The 18,309-nt window shown below is 56.8% G+C and overlaps 5 protein-coding genes across 5 annotated transcripts; 4 read left to right on the forward strand and 1 right to left on the reverse strand.

Annotated features, from left to right (window-relative positions):
- Positions 1 to 483: 483 nt before the first annotated feature.
- COL26b_004471 (uncharacterized protein) lies at positions 484 to 2,650 on the forward strand (the record flags this gene model as incomplete). Its single annotated transcript, XM_053177347.1, has 5 exons — positions 484 to 616; positions 740 to 762; positions 1,132 to 1,450; positions 1,595 to 2,391; positions 2,450 to 2,650. 5 exons carry the CDS (start codon positions 484 to 486, stop codon positions 2,648 to 2,650), a joined length of 1,473 nt encoding a protein of 490 aa, XP_053038706.1.
- A 640-nt stretch (positions 2,651 to 3,290) lies between these two features.
- COL26b_004472 (uncharacterized protein) lies at positions 3,291 to 6,569 on the forward strand (the record flags this gene model as incomplete). The annotated part of the gene is made up of 8 exons (XM_053177348.1): positions 3,291 to 3,390; positions 3,441 to 3,830; positions 3,883 to 4,037; positions 4,095 to 4,832; positions 4,879 to 5,006; positions 5,053 to 5,474; positions 5,521 to 6,084; positions 6,133 to 6,569. The coding sequence occupies 8 exons, from the start codon at positions 3,291 to 3,293 to the stop codon at positions 6,567 to 6,569; spliced, it is 2,934 nt and encodes a 977-aa protein (XP_053038707.1).
- A 148-nt stretch (positions 6,570 to 6,717) lies between these two features.
- On the reverse strand, positions 6,718 to 9,465 carry COL26b_004473 (uncharacterized protein; the record flags this gene model as incomplete). The annotated part of the gene is made up of 1 exon (XM_053177349.1): positions 6,718 to 9,465. One exon carries the CDS (start codon positions 9,463 to 9,465, stop codon positions 6,718 to 6,720), a length of 2,748 nt encoding a protein of 915 aa, XP_053038708.1.
- Positions 9,466 to 11,492: 2,027 nt separating this feature from the next.
- Positions 11,493 to 12,944, forward strand: COL26b_004474 (uncharacterized protein; the record flags this gene model as incomplete). Its single annotated transcript, XM_053177350.1, has 2 exons — positions 11,493 to 11,619; positions 11,686 to 12,944. 2 exons carry the CDS (start codon positions 11,493 to 11,495, stop codon positions 12,942 to 12,944), a joined length of 1,386 nt encoding a protein of 461 aa, XP_053038709.1.
- A 1,486-nt stretch (positions 12,945 to 14,430) lies between these two features.
- Positions 14,431 to 18,051, forward strand: COL26b_004475 (uncharacterized protein; the record flags this gene model as incomplete). The annotated part of the gene is made up of 7 exons (XM_053177351.1): positions 14,431 to 15,188; positions 15,238 to 15,442; positions 15,503 to 16,240; positions 16,301 to 16,509; positions 16,574 to 16,666; positions 16,715 to 17,080; positions 17,160 to 18,051. The coding sequence occupies 7 exons, from the start codon at positions 14,431 to 14,433 to the stop codon at positions 18,049 to 18,051; spliced, it is 3,261 nt and encodes a 1,086-aa protein (XP_053038710.1).
- Between the last annotated feature and the right edge of the window lie 258 nt (positions 18,052 to 18,309).

Consider the following 18,309-nt stretch of genomic DNA (forward strand, 5'->3'; position numbering starts at 1 on the left):
ACGCCACACCCTCGGCTGTCGAACCCGGTCACGATCTCGCGAAATTCTTCCACCGAGCGATTTGAACCCGCCCCGAACGGTCCCCCGTCCTCACCGAACCTGTCTCTACCCGGCGCCCACAGTCCGCCACCGCTGCAACCTGCGACCAGATCACGAGAATCCCTAATTTTCAAAGCATCTGCTCCACAGAGCAAGGCTACCCGAGCCACGAGCAAGCCTCCATCCGGCTGCCCGCACACGCATACCTACGCGCGCCGCGAGAGCCACGAGCAAACGCCTCCCTCCCCCCTCGCCCACTCGATTTCCTGCCGCCCTTTGGAACCTGCAAACAACCGTCTTCCTCCCCGGCAGAGTCGCAAACCGCAGCAACACGCGCAGGACCACCCCTCGTCAAATGATCTGCGAACCCTCGGTCTCTGCGTAACCTCAAAGGTCCAATGGGAGCGGGAGCCCCATTGAGCTGATTCCGAACCTCGACCCGCCATGGATAAGAACGGCGCCAAGGACGTCAAGTCCGAGTCGCAAGACGAACACAAGGAGAAGCGCGACAAGCCTGAGAACGGCAACCATGTTCAGCCTTCCAAGAGCCCCAAGAAGCGCCGCAAGGTCAATCATGGTACGTCTGCTGGTCTACACACTTTCTGCGATCGCCTGGCAGTTTGCTGCTCTCCGTCGTGTCCCCTCTGCCGGCTCCCCCGCTCGCGTGACTACACTAGCTAACCTCTGCTCCCCCTCCCAGCTTGCGTATATTGCCGGCGATCTGTAAGTCCGACTGCCCTTCACCCGACGGACACAATTGGCATTGGCTTCCCTGGCCTTTGCGCATGGCGCTGAGACTATTGTCCGCCTGCGATGCTGCTGTGCGATGCTCCGCCAGCCGGCCAACCCTTGCCATGCATACATCTGCGCCGTGCCCCTGCGCGAGCACCAGCAACATAACAATGCGAAAAGAGAAAAGATGGCTGACGGATAGTGTCTTGCCTGCTACATAGCATATGACCTGCGATCTCGTATGTAAGATCTCTTTCATTCTGCCTTGCGCCCAAAAGCCCACTCCCCCCATGCTTTCTCCCTCCCTCCTGCCCGACCAATCTCTCTACTCGACCGCCTGCTGATCATGTCGTGCTCCAGGAACGACCGTGTACGAGATGCATAAAGCGCAATATTGGCCACCTCTGCCATGACGAGCCCCGCGATCCCGACTCCAAGAAGGCAAAGAGCTCCCACGCCGCATCCGCCGTTGACGACTCCGAGTCGACGCAGACCGAGCTCGCCGCCCGAGGCTCCATCGACCAATCCGCGGCCGGGTCCATGGGCCCGCCGCCTCCTTTCGACAGGAAGCCGTCCGCTGCCTTTGGCGCTGCTGTCTTGGGCCAGGGCAACCCGCTGCACCTTGTGTCACCGAGCTCGGTGTCTGGCATGCCGGGCAACGGCAGCAATATGAACCAATGTAGGCTGCTGTTCTGCTACTGAGCTTACCCCTCCCTCTCCTTCGTATAGATGCGCGCGCTTGGCGGCGCCTGTCTCTGAAATGACGAAAACAACAAAAAGCCGCGATGGCAAGTCGGAGAAGAAAGCTGACCCCTGAAAATAGTCGCCGGATTCTCCGACGCGTGGTTGACGGCGCAGAACCACTACCACGACATGCAAAGCTACCACCCCAACAACTACATGATCGCCCCCGAGGTCACGCACGAGTTCAACCTGCTCAACGACTTCCTGCAGACGAGCCTGCTCGATGACGGCGGCATCCTCTCCGACGAGTCCCAGAACAGCCCCGCCTTCAGCAGGTCAGCCGGCGCAAACGACATGTTGCCCACCTTCGGCAACAACAGCAACAACAACGGCGCCGCCAACAACAGCAGGGCCACGGCCGCCAACGCGCTGTCGCAGATGCTGCCGCCGCCGAACCTCGAGCAGGGCAAGTCGATATCGCGCCCCGGCAGCGTGGTCCAGGGCGACAACAAGGACAAGGCGCGCGAGTACTACCTGCAGGCGGCGGACCCGTCGGGCAACGACACGCCCGAGGAGCGCATGGACCGCGTGCTCAAGGCCAAGTACGAGGCGGGCCTGCTGAAGCCGTTCAACTACGTCAAGGGCTACGCCCGGCTGGGCACCTACCTCGACAGCCACATCGCGCCGTCGTCGAAGCAGAAGATCCTGCGCACGATCGACCGCTTCCGGCCCAAGTTCCGCGAGAAGGCGCAGGCGCTGACGGACATGGAGCTGCTGTACGTCGAGATGTGGTTCGAGAAGCAGCTGATGGAGTACGACCGCGTGTTTGCGAGCATGGCCGTGCCGGCGTGCTGTTGGAGGCGGACGGGAGAGATTTTCAGGGGGAATAATGAGATGGCGGAGCTGCTGCATGTGCCGGTTGAGAACTTGAGAGACGTATGTTGCCTGGTTCTGCGCACTTGATGGTTTCGTGTTTGACTGACTTTTGGTGTAGGGCAAGATCTCTCTGCATGAGATTCTCACGGAAGAGTCTCTGGTGCGATACTGGGAGGAGTTTGGGACGATAGCGTTCGATCCCGCTCACGATACGTTACTCACGGCCTGCACGCTGAAAAGCCCGGACGACAAGTCGACGGACCCGGTTATTAACTGCTGCTTTTCATTCATGATTCAACGAGATAATCATAAGATGTAAGTCTGTCCGCTCCTCCTGCGTGGGCCGTTCACTGATTGCTCTGAATAGCCCTACGCTCATCATCGGCAACTTCCTGCCCAATGATCTTCCAGCCCGTCCGTAATTCATTGCATTGATCGAGGGGAAGGGGGCGCGGAGGCCTTGGGATTGGAGAAACCAAAAATGGGTCGGCGTCAGGATACCAGGGCATTATCTTTTATTTTGGATGCATTCTACGTTTCTGGATGGTGGAACTTGTTCGTTGGGCTTTGAAGTTTCGACGGAAAGGCCAGTATATATACATATTGCCGTTCATCGGGGAAGCACCGGACGGGTGGGGTCTTGCCGGGTTGGTGAGCCGATCTGTGGAGACCCACTCTACCGGCTCGGTGCTTCGAGGCAAGGAAGGTGCATCGTTCATCGTGCCTTCCCGGGGACGGTAGGCAACTGCCAGTTCAAAATTCGACTTCTCTCTTTCTGCCAATTTGCTGTCCGACGTCGTGACATACTCAACCTGAGATTCGAAGCATCGCCCAGATACAAACGGGTCAATACTACAGCAGAGTGCTCCCGATTGTCATTCAAGCTTCTTACTCGATTTTGCATCGCAACACGGCCGATTTTCAACATCACCCCCGAGGAGCCTGGCGAAGTATCCAATATGCCTCCCAGAGACCTGCCGAGGCCGTGGGACTCTCCCAGACCGACGTCGAGAAACATCCCCAGACCAGAAAGCGCCGGGAAGACGACCCAGCTCATAGGTTCGTGATATCATTCTGGTGTCCTGCCATCCGTGTGCTGATCCACGCAGCCTTCGCCGACAACCTCCTCAAACGTCTCCCCGAAGCCCGAGACCCCCCAGCAATCGACAAACTCCACGAGGAGCTCATGAAGAAGCTCAACAACACCCACGGCTTCCCCAATCTGCCACGAGGAAAGTCTAGGAGCCAGAGAAACGAGCTGGATCGGAAGGGGACCGAGTTATGGAACCTTTGCATGAGACTCCGCCGCGACGAGATGCCCGGGGAGCCGCCGACGCGGAAGAGGCTCTTGCTTCGGGGCCGGGTGTTTGCGTTCTTAATGATTGATATTGCGAGGTTCTGGAAGGTGGCTGAGGATGCGCGGCCGGAGGACTGGATGCCGCTGGCGGATGTGGTGCATCTGATGAGGTTGGCGCTGAAGGCTGGCAACATGTGCCTTGGTGAGTTTTGGGATGGGCGCTAGACGGGATGAGGTTTCTGACAAGGGCACAGATGATTGCGGTGCGAAGTTTGCCAACATGGTGTTTCTGAAAGCTTCGAATTACAGCGACCTCCTGGGAAGACTGGCGCAGACGATGCTGGAGCCTGACGATCTGGCGGAGTGCAAGAGGTTGGAGTCGGAATACTACATACTACGCACCGCAATGGTGAGCATCTTGATGATGAAGATGTGTACGCTCGCTGACACCTGGGGGGTATAACAGTGCTGGAAGGAGGGAAACCTCAATGTCGCCGACTTCATGTACGACAAGGGCCAGCCGACGATCCAGACGCTTGACCCCAGCCCCGCCGAACTGCTGACGGAGGTTCTGTTCGAAATTGGCAAGGACTTCTCCAAGAAGGGCGACTTCAAAATGGCTGTCAAGTGGCTCGAGCGCGCGTACGATATCATCAACAGCCAGGAGCTCGACCGTTTGCCAAGGGATGCGCTCGAGCTGCGCCTTTCCGTGTGCCAGGCACATATCCACGCCCTGTTGGGGATGAACACGCCCGAGGCCTCGCAGAAGGCGCATGATTTGGTCAGCTACGTGGAGCAAGAAGTTGGAGAGCAGCCGGTCGTGCTGCTGCTTCGTCTTGAGTTGCTGCAGAAAGCGCCGGCGGAGGTTTTCGACGTCGAGGCGTATGCCGATATCCTGAAGCACATGGTGCAGCGGTTCAACTTCTCGGAGGCGCATTTCAAGTTACTCATTCACCATGCGCGCAAGCTTCATGACAAAAGCCCGTCAATGGCCCTGCGTATGGTGAATGGGATGCTGAAGAGCAATATTGTTTCTTCGGGACGAGACGAGTGGGTGGAGAGGCTCGTGCTGTTGAGACTATGGATGGAGGAGAGCCAGAGGGACAGCGAGCTTGCTATCGATGAGCTGATGAATGTGTTGCGAGGTGTAGAGGAAAACTTGACGCAGCCTTTTGGCGCGTCTGCCGCCGTTGCAGCTCGGACTGTGAGTACTTCACTGCAACTCCCCTTCAGTGGCTGACATTGTATAGATTATGTGGAAGAAGATCGAGGTCAACTACAACCAAGGTCACTTTCAACTTGCCGAGGGTTGGTGCCGGATCGCGCTGCAATCCATGTTTGAGAATGGAGGACCTGCTAACAGGTCGAGACTCTGCAGGTATGCATGGCCAAAGGCTGCCAACTGATTTTGCTGACAGCCGCAGGAAGCTCATTCTCTGCGCCCTGAATCGCAACAATACCGAGGGAGCCCGACAGATATTCCATGAGATGCCAGGATCGGCACGGAACGAGACCATGACGCGGTACCTCATGTATAAGGTTGCACTCCAATCTGGGGATCATGACTTGGCGGCGGATTGTCTGGAGCGAATAGGAGCGGGAGCAGCTCAAGACCCCAACTTTCTCTATGCCTGTGTTCTGGACGCGCAAAGGGCTAGAGACAAAATCTGCGCCGGGCAGGCCATGAAACAGCTTCTCGAAAGACATGAGTTCAACGAAGACTCCCCGATACATCTACCGGCACTGCTTCGCAGCAATATTCGAATAGCCGTGGCGGCTGTGGAGGGAGAGAAGGGCTCAGCTCGGAACGCTTGTATTGAAGACGTGGCTGGTTTGTTCGAACAAGGTATGCATTTTTCAGCATTGGAGTTGGCGCGACTGACGTTGTGAAGCTGCCAAAGCAGTCCAAAGAGACCCCAAGGACAAGGAAGGAAATCGTTTGTTTACAGTCAAGGAGCTGGACTGGTTTTGCCAGAACGCTTACAACCTTGGCCTGAAGAACTCGTCAAACTGGGACCTTTATCCTGTCTTGCGACTATTTGCCTCTTGCCTTGAAATCATCAACCATTATCCGTCAGATCTACCCACGGACTCAACGGTTGACCTCCGCTTCCGTACCATGTTTAGTCACTTTGTCATGGCAGCCGGCAAGATCTCAATAGCTCGAACAGAAGATAATACGGCGAAGCAACTGCAGTGTTACCTGGATGCAAGGAAGCACGTCAAGGCGTACGACTGTCTCTTCCAGGTGCAAGCCACAGTAGCAGACGCTCTTACGAAGAAGGATTTGAACATTAAACTTGCGGCGCTACTGGTTTTTGATTTCGAGGCAGCGCTGGCTCTAAAGGATTACGACGGCCTGGGAGAAATCCTTCAGCTCGCAAGGTCGTGCAAGGATGTCAGGTCGTGGAAGGCAATTGGCGATCTTGCGCTGGGGGGCAAACTACCTGGCGACAGTAAGCGGCCTACCAGACTCCTAAAAACATTGGCTAACAATCTTGCAGAATTATATTCAACGCTGGGAATTGTCGTCAATGAGATTTGGGAGCTTGAGAGCATGAAGTGCGACAAATTAGCCAAGTATACGCGATGCATGTTTCAAGCGGTACGGTTGTTAGACGCGGAATCGGGCCAGAAGGTCATCTTACAGGCCATCGGAGTGGCCAAGAGTGCCAAAGAGGTGAGCGTTTGGGAGGCTATGCGAAAGACGTTACTGACTTTGGACCTCCAGACCCCGAACCCTTATCCCACGGAAGAGCTAGAGTGGCTTGCGACGACGGCCTTCAACCAAGCCGTGGACTGTTACAACGAGAGGAGATATGAAGAATGTCACACGTGGGCAGACCTCGCGACCAACCTAGCGCACTATGCCAGCGATGGAGGAGCACTGGAGAGGCAGTGTCACGAGAAAAGGGCGAAGCTTGACTTTGACATGAAATGATGGGACAGGTAATCCATTTCTGCAAAAGGGGTACATTGCAATAGAGAGGAAACTAGATCAACTGTATCTATAACTAATCCGCCTAATACAATAAGTGAACAACCTTCGCTTACATTCCCGTCATATCTCATCAAATCATGTCACATATCTACGCGGTAGCACCAGCGGGCTCACCTTCAGTAGTCAACGCAGAAGCCTCCTCATCATCGGCCGGCTTGACGAGCTTGATGGCCACCTCCGGGTCCTCAGCATAGACGCGAAGACCAAGAACGCATACGGCGTTCCAAGGGGGGTTCACAGGCTCTTCGCCGTCGTCGACGACAGACTCGGTCTCGGAGTCGGAATCGGATTCTTCCTCCTCCTCGACAGCCTCAACGGGGGCATCCTCTGTCTGCACCTCGGCATCTTCAGTCTTCTCCTCGGTCTCACTTGGCTTGGCCTCCTCAGAAGCCTCCTCCTTCTTCTCCTCCTTCTTTTCTTCCTCCTGCTTGTCCTCATCTTTCTTTGGCTCGGGGGCAGGCGCATCGCCGGGTTTAGCGCCAGCAGTCGATGGCGACGTCGCGGGCTTGTCCTCCGGCGGCGGCGACTTGAGCCCCGTGCTGCCGGTGGATTCCTTGTCAGAGTCCTTGACCTCGGTCCAGTCTCCGTCCTTCTCCTTCTCCTTGCCCTCCTCCTTCTTGGCCGTCGCGGCCGTCTCCTTCTTCTTGTCGTCCTTCTTGTCGCCGCCCTCGGCAAGCTCCGAGACGACCTTGGCGCTCTCCTCGAGGGCCTTGGCCGCGACCACCAACGCCTTCTTCTGCTTCCTCTTCCGCTTGGCCTTCTTGTCCTCCTTCTTCTTCTTGGCCTCGGCCTTCTTCTTCTCGAGGATCTCGTCCTCGTCGACGACGCCGCCCTTGGCGTGCGCGATGTCGTACTGTAGCCCCACCTGCCGCAGCTTCTGCGGGTTGCTCTCCGCGTAGTCCTTGACGATGTCCTCCACCGTGCGCGCCGCGTTGTGCCGCGTCGCGGTCACTTTGGGGAGGACCTCGTAGGTGCCCGGGTCGAGGGTGACTTCGCAGCTGACGGAGCGGTTCTCCCACTTGTGCACGGGGCGCACGCGGCAGATCTGCTCGGGCTCTGAAGAGGTGTTGCTGCCGTCCGTCTTTTGCAGGACGAAGTGCAGCTCGAAGTAGTACTGCCCCTCGAAGCCCTTGAAGTAGCGGTCGTCGAGCTGCGTGAGCACGATGACGGCGGTGCCGGCCTTCTTCACCTCGACGACGAACTTTGTCTGCAGGAAGCCCGTGACCCACGACACGTTGGCGGATGTCCACTGCTGCACGACGGTCCACTTCTCGTCGAAGAGCCGCGTGCGGTGGATGTACATGAAGGTGGAGAGCATGTCCTCGTACGCCATCCAGAAGAGCCCGTCGTCGCCGAACTTGTGGTCCATCTTCTTGAGCCAGTACGGCGTCCACTCCTTGCTGCCGTCGGACCAGGGGCCGTTCCACTCGCCGAGCCCGGACTCGGAGCGCTCGCCCCACGGGTTGCGGATCTGCACGAGGCGCACCCGCTTCCCGTCCTCGTCGACCTCCTCGCGCGATTGGAGGATGGAGTAGGCGTGGCCGAGCGCGAGGCCAGACTTCTGCCAGTCCCAGCCGGTGCCCATGGCCGCGAGGGCGAAGACGAACTCGCCGTCGGCATTGACGAGCTCGCGCCACAGCTTGTCCTTGCGCAGGACGCGGTTCGTCGCGATGGTGGAGGTGACGCCGCCCGTCATGTCCTCGACGGCCTCGCCGGGCCAGCCGCCCGAGATGGCCTCGTAGTCGCCGTGGACCTTGGCGTACGCCTTCTCGAGCAGCGGCAGCCAGGTCTCGTTCTGGTCCTCGCAACGCGCGAAGTACAGCGCGTCGCTGCCGGTCTGGTTGCGCTTGCGGTGGAGGCGGGCCTTCTTGCCCGAGGCGTCGTAGACGTCCGAATAGTAGTCGAAGTCGTTGTCCTTGAGGTAGAGGTTGTCGTCGACGACAGCGGAGACCCACTCGCCGTCGCGCTGGAAGACGAAGCCGTAGACGCCGCACTCCTCGTCGCGGGCGACGCAGACGCGCGTCATGAGGTCGCGGCGGTGCGCGATGGTCGCGACGGCCGCGAGCCACCAGCAGTCGCCGTTGGCGCCCTGCTTGATGTCCGAGGAGGAGTAGCCGTTGACGGTGAACTGCGGCGACTCGAAGATCCAGTCGACGCGGTGGATGGAGCCTGGGTTGTACCACTCCGAGCCCTTGACGCCGCGCGAGCTGCTGATGCCGCGGGTGCGAGGGTTCTGGGCAGATTGTTTGGCGGCGCCGGAGTTGGGGTTGGAGGTGGAGATGTTGCCGAACGGGCTCCACATGTCGCCGGCGCCGCCCAGGAAGCGGGACACGGCGGCGGGGTCGATGGGGATGGTGGAGTTCGGGCCGAGGACCTGCGCGGCGGTCAGGGTGTCGAGGGAGTTCTTAACGTCCCAGGCGCTGACGCCGACGGCACCGGAGGCATCGCCGATGCCGCCGTCGCCGTCGCGGACGAGGCCGTTGAGGCAGTTGGACTCCGGGTCGTGCTCGATGTCGAAGTCTGGGTCGGTGAACTTCTCGTTTGTGCGCTCGCACTCACGGACGATGCGCTTGACTTTGGCGCGGCAGTCGGCGGCGGCGGCCTCGTAGGAGCGGGCGGCGTTGAGGGAGGAGGAGGCGCCGTCGCGCGGGGACGGGTCGGTGGGCAGGAGGGAGGCGTAGAGGACGCGGGGGAAGATGGAGGTCACCTTGCCCTGGTGTTTTGAGTGGAAGGAGGCCCAGAAGTCGGAGAGCACGGCCTGGGGCGCTTTCTTGCGGGATTTGGAGGCGGATGTGGAGGGGAGAGGGGGTGGTGGGGGGTCGCCGTAGGTTGCCATTTTGGAAGGGCTGTGATGGGTCTCGTGGTGGTTTGGTTGTTTGAGAGTTAGGAAATGAATGACTGGAGAAGGAGGACTTGTCTTCAGCATCATCGACAGAGGCCTCGCTGGGTTTAAATGGCTTGCTTTGCTTCACGGAACAGCTCAGCCGTACAGCTGGACAGCTTGCCAGCCCTCCATCACCATCAGCTTAGAGCTGCAAGTCCCCCCTCCCCGGCATGATGTGCTAGCTAGGGCTGACGCGCTTGCGATAGCTCCCGCTGTACCACCGCGCGACTTGCCGCTTTCCTGGCTGTCAACGTGCCGAGAGTTTGATATTGGATATCACCCTCGCAAGGCGACGAATGAAGGTGATGGGGTCGTCTGCATGTCGGAGCGGCCGCGCGGCTCGTTCAAGTGGTGAGAGTCGTAGTTCGATGCAGCTCGCGCTTGGTTTGGGTCTTTGGTGAGTAGACAGGCTCTCGTCGGAGGTTGGGGGTTGAAGTGAGGCTGCAGGGTTTCGGGGTTCAGGGTCGTCCATCCATCGGGTCGGTTGGCGTTGCTCTTAGCGCTGTGGGTGTTGGCATGAAATGCAGCTTGCCTTGCCGGCCGGTTTCCCTCAGGTTTTCCCCCCTCTGGCCAACCAGCGAGGACGAAAAAGTACGAACGGCTCATTTCGGGTTTGTGTCTCCTTGTTTTGGGGGGCTGAACGAGCGGGAAGGAAGGTGTTGTTGGATATGTTGTGTGGAAAGGCGAGATCTCACGTAATATCTTAAGATGGCGGGTTGGCGATATGCAGGTCATACAGGTGGATGAAGCAGGCGTTTACGACGGTCCGTTTTCGGGGTCAGTTGCGGGGATGAGTTGGAGAGAGAACATGGATGCCTGGATGTGCATGTTCGTCATATGATTCCCCTGTGTGCCGTCAGCCGCTGGTTTGGTAGTTGGTGAGGAGGTTTGAGACAGCCTTGCGGTTCATTGTAGGCTTTTTGCATCTTACACGCTTAAGGGCGGGTAAGATCTGCCTTCTGCCAGTGGTCGCGCATGAACAGTGCCGTACCTCGGTCGAGAATGAGAGAGCATCAGACAGGAGAGCCTCCTAGGAATGAATGAATTGGTCGTGCATTTGACATGCTGTATTGCTCAATGTGTCCAATATTCAGAGCAAAGCGGGCTGGTCGATGAAGCTCGATGATTGTGACGGCATCGCTCCACCAAATGCCCACGATGGTGAGGTTCGGTTTTGAGATCGACGGAATCCAGAAGCATCCTTTTTTTCTTATTCCGCTGCTCCGGCAGAGACACTGGAATAAGGGTCGACAGAACTGGTCAATAGGCTGCCTGCAGAAATGCAAGGGCGGTCTTGGCTCCGTATTCCGCCCGTGTAACGTGGCTCGATGCTGTCATTCGCCATCGTCCAAGACAAAGTGCATCCCATCTTGCCCATATTGAGGGCTGCTGGAGACAACGTTATGTCATGCTCGCCATGGGAATGTTTGTTTCTCTGGTGTTCCCGGCAGAAAAAGGCATCAAGCTGGTCAATGCCGGGGCCCAGAAGATGCGGGGACGGTGCCCCTTCCTCCCATGGGTGCTGACTAACACTGTGTTTTAGCGGCCGTTTCCTCCAATGCCCTGCGCCTGACCCTGACCGGGACTGCCCTCAGGACCTGGACCCGTGCTGGACTGGACTGGTTGACTGGGCGGACTGGCACTCCGTGGTTGCGAGGGTGAGTAGCGTTATCGGCTGAAGTGCTTATCGGACCCTCGGCCCAAATGACTGATGGAAGCCCTCCACTGGGCTGGACGTCACCTCACTCGTTGCCGATTCCCTCCCATCCACTCCGTATTGGGCCTCAACTGTAAACCTCCACAACTCTGCCTTTCCTCCGCGCCACCAGCGGTCCCACGAAAACACCCACTTCCGATTCGGACACGCTCACCGCAACTGCGATAAATTTCCATCGCCAGAGTTTCAATCATGATCTCCCCTGCCACTTCGAAACCCCCCTTCTGATCCAAAGTCGACGACAACAACCACCGTCAGCACCATGTCGCAACAACCAACACAGCCGCCGTTCGCCGCCCCCGAGGACGATGCCGCCATCACCCATCTCGTCCACAATCTCGTCGAGGAGGCTGTCCGATCTGTCGAGGACGTTCCAATGCCGTTTACGCGTAAGTTGAGACTCGCAGACAAAGAGACGATGGTCCGGACAAGACACGCTGACTAGCCACAACAAGCGCGAGCCCCCACTCAATGGCCTGTCGAGGAATTGGCCGTGCGAGAAGCCATACGGCACTCCCTCAGTCCCGACAACGTCAAGGAGCTTGTCGATTTCTCCGCCTTGATGTACGTCGAAGAGCCCGATGATAACCTCGTCTGTCCCATCTGCAAACTCCCCGTCATCACCCCGGTCATCACGCCCTGCGACCACACCTTCTGCCTCGAATGCCTGAAGCGCCACTTCTTCTCCGCCGACACCTGCCCCATCGACCGGACCAGGTTCCGAGCCAAGGACTGCAAGACGTCGAGGCTCCTCACAAATATGCTCGACAGCCTCGTCGTCAACTGCCCCAATGCCGAGCGAGGATGCGACGAGACGATGAAACGCGAGGAGGTGGTCAGGCACGCGATGGGCTGTCGCTACACGTTGCAAGACTGTCCGGAAAAGACGTGCGATAGGAGGGTGGAGCAGTGGATGGCGGCCTCCGGGAAATGCTGGCACTTTGAGCAGGCGTGCGAGTACTGCGAGGAGAAGATGGAGGCGGCGTCCATGGCGGACCACATTGCCAGAGATTGCCCGAAGAATACCACGACCTGCGCCGACTGCGGGGAGAAGATCAGGGTGTCGGATCTGAAGCAACACCTCGCAAATCGATGCCCCGAGGCGACTGCTGCGTGCAAATACGGCGACTACGGTTGCAACCACGAGGCAATTCGCAAAATGCTTGCTGCTCACGAGGATGAATGCGTCTACAAGGTTGTCGCCGTCGTCGGAGAAAAGGTCAAGAATCAAGAGAAGCAGATCGAGAAGCTCCAGAAAGTAAAGGAGGAACAAGAACGACAGATTCTGGAACTCAAGGATGAGAGGCGGGACTGCATGTCGTGGGACGACGTGTTCAACCTGAACAACGTCCAGGGCGGGCCCAAGTTAAAACCGACGGAAGCAGTCATGAGCATCTACGAAGACATGGAGCGTCGGATGGAAGAACTTAGAAAGGACTTCACCGACCTCGAGGGTCGACAGACGGTCATGGTACTGAACCACGTCATACCTATCAAAGAAAATATGTCGGAACTCAGAAGCACCTTGGGGATACTCAAGATGCACATGGCTTGGCTAATGAACAAGAGCCGGGAGGAGGTTGAGCGCAGTCGGCTGGCAAACCGGACTGCCAGCGGGACGAGTCGCACGAGAGGCAGTTCGGACAGCGACGGAGAGGCGTCGTCGTCGTCGAGGAGGTTGAGTGACGGGTCGAACGGTATACCCCGCCTGTAGGCCACCGCATCACACCTTCGAGCCACGGCAAACTGTTACGAATTAGCTTGGATTTGACGGCCAATATTTTGCACCTCACGCGAGCTCGTGTACGAGTATATTTGTTTGGACGTTGAGGCGTTTTTGGAGGGACCCACGGTATCAACGACACGGATTGGGCACGGAAATACCCTTGGGGCAGGCACTCTACGCAGCGGGCCGCCCTTTGAAACAAAATTGGTTCTCACGTACAAAGGTTGCTATATCCCAAAAAGCTACAGCAGGTCTTGGGTGCCTCGAAGCACATAGTAATTGAATCGATATCGTGATTTTTGGATGCGGATGAGTGAGCCAGGTGGGCCATATTTGGAACATGTTTCTAGACGCCGTTGATGTTTTATCAGAAACCTTCATGCAGGCCGTATCCAATGGGCTTGTTTTCGGCGCAGGTTCATCTGAAGCAGTTGCAGACGTCTACGAGCATCATCTGTTAAGGGTCTAAGGGTCTCAAAGCCGCTTGAAACAGGAAACAAGAAGTCCTGATGTATAATTACATAAGCCCTTCGAAGACGCCTTTCAAAGACCTCATTGATCTTCACCGCGTGTTTGTGCCTCAAATGTAGTACCTTACGTAGCTGACTTCTGTTTGTGTAGAAACTCTTAGAAAGCCAGCAGTGGCAAGCATCTCAAAGGCAGCTGCGACCAGATTATTAATGAAGGTTCAGGGTGCACCTTCCCTCACTCAACCCGGTGCCTTACCTCATCAGCGGACTTTGGTGGTGGACTTTGCATTTCCCAGTGGACAACCCGCTAAAAATCGGAGAAAGCTGGGTGCCTGGCCGCCCTTGTCGGATTTAACTGGTTCACACCCCACATTTCACCGCTTGGTGTGCACCTCCATGCCGACACCGCACTACCTCCCCACCACTGCGAGGCCCTGCTGGACGTCAACACTTCTGAACGCAGCCCACCTTGAGCTACCTCACCGGCCTCACCTTCCACACTGCATCCGATCGAGCTTCGTTCAGCCTTGTGCAAGGCGTTGGAAATCTCACAACCTTCTCTTGCGCACCCAAGAATCACCTGGGATCGGCACACCTGCCTCGTACACTGCTCGTAGTCCTACTGTCTCCAGACGACTGACGACGACAAGATGGATCCCAATGAGAACCAGGCACCAGATGCGCCTGACACGGCGAAAATGAACGAGGTAAGCTTCTTTATGGACTTGATTTGGTCCGCGCAGCTCCTTGAGAGCTTTTCTGCTGGTCCCCTCCAAGCGGCCTTGACCGATTCGACGTTTCGACCTCGGAACCCGATTCCACGATGCCGGCGACCCTGCTGCCCTTTACCCAACATCGCCAACCAGCTCGATTGAGTCCGGCCGCTTAGATTGCATCGAACTCGCCGATAACCTGTTCATCAACCCTTCCAATCAATTCCCACCGCCTGATGCGCTGTTCTTTCCAGCAATCACGAAGTTACAGCTACACATCGAGACACCAGGATGGCACAAGCCCGGAGGACGAAGACGCAATCGCGGGCATGGGCCAAGATCAAGTCGGAACTTTCGCTGACCATTCTTGCTGTACAGATCCGGTTGCGACGTCTGGCCAAGCTCGGTTCTGCCGCCAGGACCTCTCCCAAGCCGGAGGGCGACACATCACCGAATCCCGGAGCTTCGGGCGCCTCGACACCAACCGAAGAGAAGGGCAAGGGTCTTGCCGAAGAGCCGCGCAAGATCAACATCACTTCGTCATCGACACCGAAGGCGAACCCTTTCAATCAGCTTGGAGTCAAGGCCGAATCGAACGAGGGTAATAGCCAGAAGCGAGCCGCTAAGAGCGAGACCACGCCAGCACCCGTTCCGAAGCGCCCGACCGTCGTCCAAGAAGAGTCCATCGATGACTTCTCCGACCGCACCCTTACACAGATTTTCCGCATCACTGTCGACCCACACAGAGTTACCGACATCCATGGCCACAAGCTTATGTTTCTGCCGGGGGCGAACAGCGAGTTGACGGAGTCAGATGCGGCGCTGAAGCTGACGACCAGCGTTCTGGACAGTGCCCTGCTGGAGGCTTTGTCGACACTGAACCACAAGAAGTCCATTCTCGGCTTCCTGTTGCCGTGCTTCAAGCGCACTCTGCGCCTATACATCACGGTCAAGGAAACGGCCAAGGACAAGAGAGAGGTGCTTGATGAGGCGAAGAGATTATGTGTTAGCAACTGCTTATTTGCTTTGACTCTGCCCGACCTGTTTGGGTAAGCTATCGCGGGACAAATTGCAGTGGCCGAAGTTAACAATTCGCAGCCGATCGCAGCCTGACAGTCTGGCGTCATGTCTCCTGAGAGGTCACGACACTGATGACGGCGTGTGTCTGGATTTCCTGCGGGAAGCTGTGAACCGGTTCCCTGAGGATGAGCAGTACCCAGTGGTGTTCGCCGAGGCGATCAATACCCTCAGCCTCAAGTTGTCAGAGATGTCCATGGATGGCGACTACAAGCCATACCTCAATGTAAGTTCCGGCAAGGCATCGGGCGATGGCCTTTGGGAACGGTTGTACTGACGCAACCAGGCATTGATGACATATACCAAGTTCCCGCCCCTGCTTAATGCTCTAGCCCAGCACACCAACTTCCTCCCTGCACAAAACTCTGGCCCTCTTATTGAGAAGGCATCTATCCTGGGTCCGTTCTTCCGGATCTCTCCACTGCAATCCGAGGTCACGCTCACCTACTTCCCAAACCCCCGGGGATTGGACAGAAGACAAGCAGCCCAGCCGCAGGAGGCACTGCGCGCCATCCTGAGGGTACACCAAGATGAGTTGTTCACGATCGCCAACGCCTTTATCCGAGCCGACAGCGAAACGAGAAGCCGCGTCCTTGACTGGTTCGCGTCCGCCATCAACTCCAACAAGAAGCGTAGAGCTATTCAGGTTGATGCCAAGGAAGTCTCTTCCGACGGGTTCATGACCAACCTGACAGCCATTCTCGACCGATTCTGCTCGCCGTTCATGGACACGACTTTCTCCAAGGTTGACAGAATCGAAGTCGACTACTTCAGACGGAGCCCTCGCGTGGACATCAAGGAGGAGACCAAGATCAACGCCGACCAAGCGACGTCGGATGCTTTCTACGAAAAGAAGGCCGAGGGCACATCCAACTTCATTTCTGAAGTATTCTTCCTAACTCTCGCCGCTCATCATTACGGCAGCGAGGCCACAAATGCAAAGGTCAAGAATCTGGAGCGCGACATTAAGTTCTATGAGACGCATGTGGCTAAGATGGAGGCTGAGCGTCACAAGATGGTGAACGTGAGTAGCTCTCCGCCTGGCAACGTCGATGACATGTGCTAATGCTAATCACCAATGCAGAACCCTGCTCAACTCGCCATGTACGAGGTGACTCTCAAGAGGCATACCCAGGTCCTGAATAAGGCAATTGCGTTGAAATACGCCATAGAGGGTGTCTTCTTCGACGAGAAGATGCAGGAGTTGTCTCTCCGCTTCATGCGCTACGTTGCGGTCTGGCTTTTGCGCCTTGCCAGCCAAACGGACTACAAGCCTGACACAACGGATCTTCAGTACGTTTTTGCCGTCACTGCCGATTCCTCGCACGCATTCAGAGCCATCACTGACCATACTCAGACTTCCGCTGCCCGCTCAGACGCCGGAGGCATTCGCATGCTTGCCGGAGTACGCTCTCCAGAACGTTGTTGACAACTTCAAATTCGTCTACAGGTGTGTCTCTCGATGTGCAGTACGGCTGCGAATGCTAACATTTTCTAGATACCTCCCACAAATCATGCCGTCCGCAGTCGGCAGTGAGATGATTGCCATGTGCATCGCTTTCCTCCGATCATCCGAGTACATCAAGAACCCCTACCTCAAGTCGTCTCTGGTCACGCTCTTGTTCTCCGGCACCTGGCCCTTTTCGCATTTCAAGAAGGGTGTCCTCGGTGACCAGCTTTACGGATCCAAGTTTGCCAACGACCACCTGCTGCACGCCTTGATGAAGTTCTACATCGAGGCAGAGTCGACCGGAGCTCACACTCAGTTCTACGACAAGTTCAACATCAGATACGAGATCTTCCAGGTCATCAAATGTGTTTGGGGCAATGACGTCTACAAGCAGCAGCTCACCAGAGAGAGCAAGTAAGTTGTGGCCCCTGAAAGACAAAAACGAGGCGACGTCGTGTCGTAGGTGCGAGGAACGCCGCTAACATTGGTACAGGGTCAATCGACAGTTCTTCGTGCAATTCGTCAATCTTCTGCTCAACGATGCCACCTACGTTCTCGATGAGGCGCTGACGAAATTCCCCAAGATCCACAACCTCCAGCATGAACTGGAGGCTGACCAGAGCATGTCTGCACAGGACAGACAGAAGAAGCAAGAGGAGCTTTCGGGTCTTGAGAACCAGGCCACGTCGTACATGCAGCTCGCTAATGAGACACTGGCGATGATGAAGCTTTTCACATCTGCCCTGTCATCTGCATTCACGATGCCCGAGATCGTGCAGCGCCTGGCCAGCATGTTGAACTACAACCTGGACACTCTGGCTGGCCCTAAGATGGGACAGCTGAAGGTGAACGATCCTCAAAAGTACCACTTCCAGCCGCGAGTGCTGTTGTCGGACTTTGTGGACATTTACCTCAACCTTGGCTCCTCGCAGGCTTTCATCGAAGCTGTCGCCTCGGACGGTCGCTCCTACAAGCCGGCCAACTTTGACAAGGCTAGCTACATTCTGTCGAAGAGGTCCATGAAGGAGACGGAGGATATGGAAAAGTTCAACACCCTGAAGGAGAAGTTCAAGGAAGCCAAGGAGATAGCAGAGCAGGCAGAGCTCGACCTGGGTGACATCCCGGCCGAGTTCGAGGACCCCATCATGGGCGATCTGATGAAGGACCCTGTGACCCTGCCATCGAAGCACATTGTGGATCGCTCGACCATCGTTCAGCATCTGCTGTCTGATCCCAAAGACCCGTTCACGCGGCAAGCGATGACGATAGACGACGCGATCCCGCACACCGAGTTGAAGGCCAAGATTGAAGCGTGGAAGGCCGAGAAGATAGCGGCAGCCAAGGCCAAGGTGCAGAGTGACGCTATGGACACCACAGAGGGCTGAGGACAAGGAATTGGCTATGGACGAATGGGTTACAGGATTATGAAATTGGGCTAATGGCGGCTTTCGAGGCGGCCAACATGCATGTGTTAAGATTAGACATCGGGATTCACTCTGGTTTAGTTAGGGGATCAATCATGATACCAGGCAGTGGTTAGACCTGGATTAGAGTATCTCTAGAAAGAGCGAGCAGTGAGTAGCAGAATGGCTATTTGGAGCGAGATGGCCGGTATTTGTGACAGAGAGGCTCGCCTCTTTGCA

Source organism: Colletotrichum chrysophilum (assembly GCF_026319265.1).
Source record: "Colletotrichum chrysophilum strain AFK26 chromosome Unknown scaffold_27, whole genome shotgun sequence".
In the NCBI taxonomy this organism is placed as follows: Eukaryota; Fungi; Ascomycota; class Sordariomycetes; order Glomerellales; family Glomerellaceae; genus Colletotrichum; species Colletotrichum chrysophilum.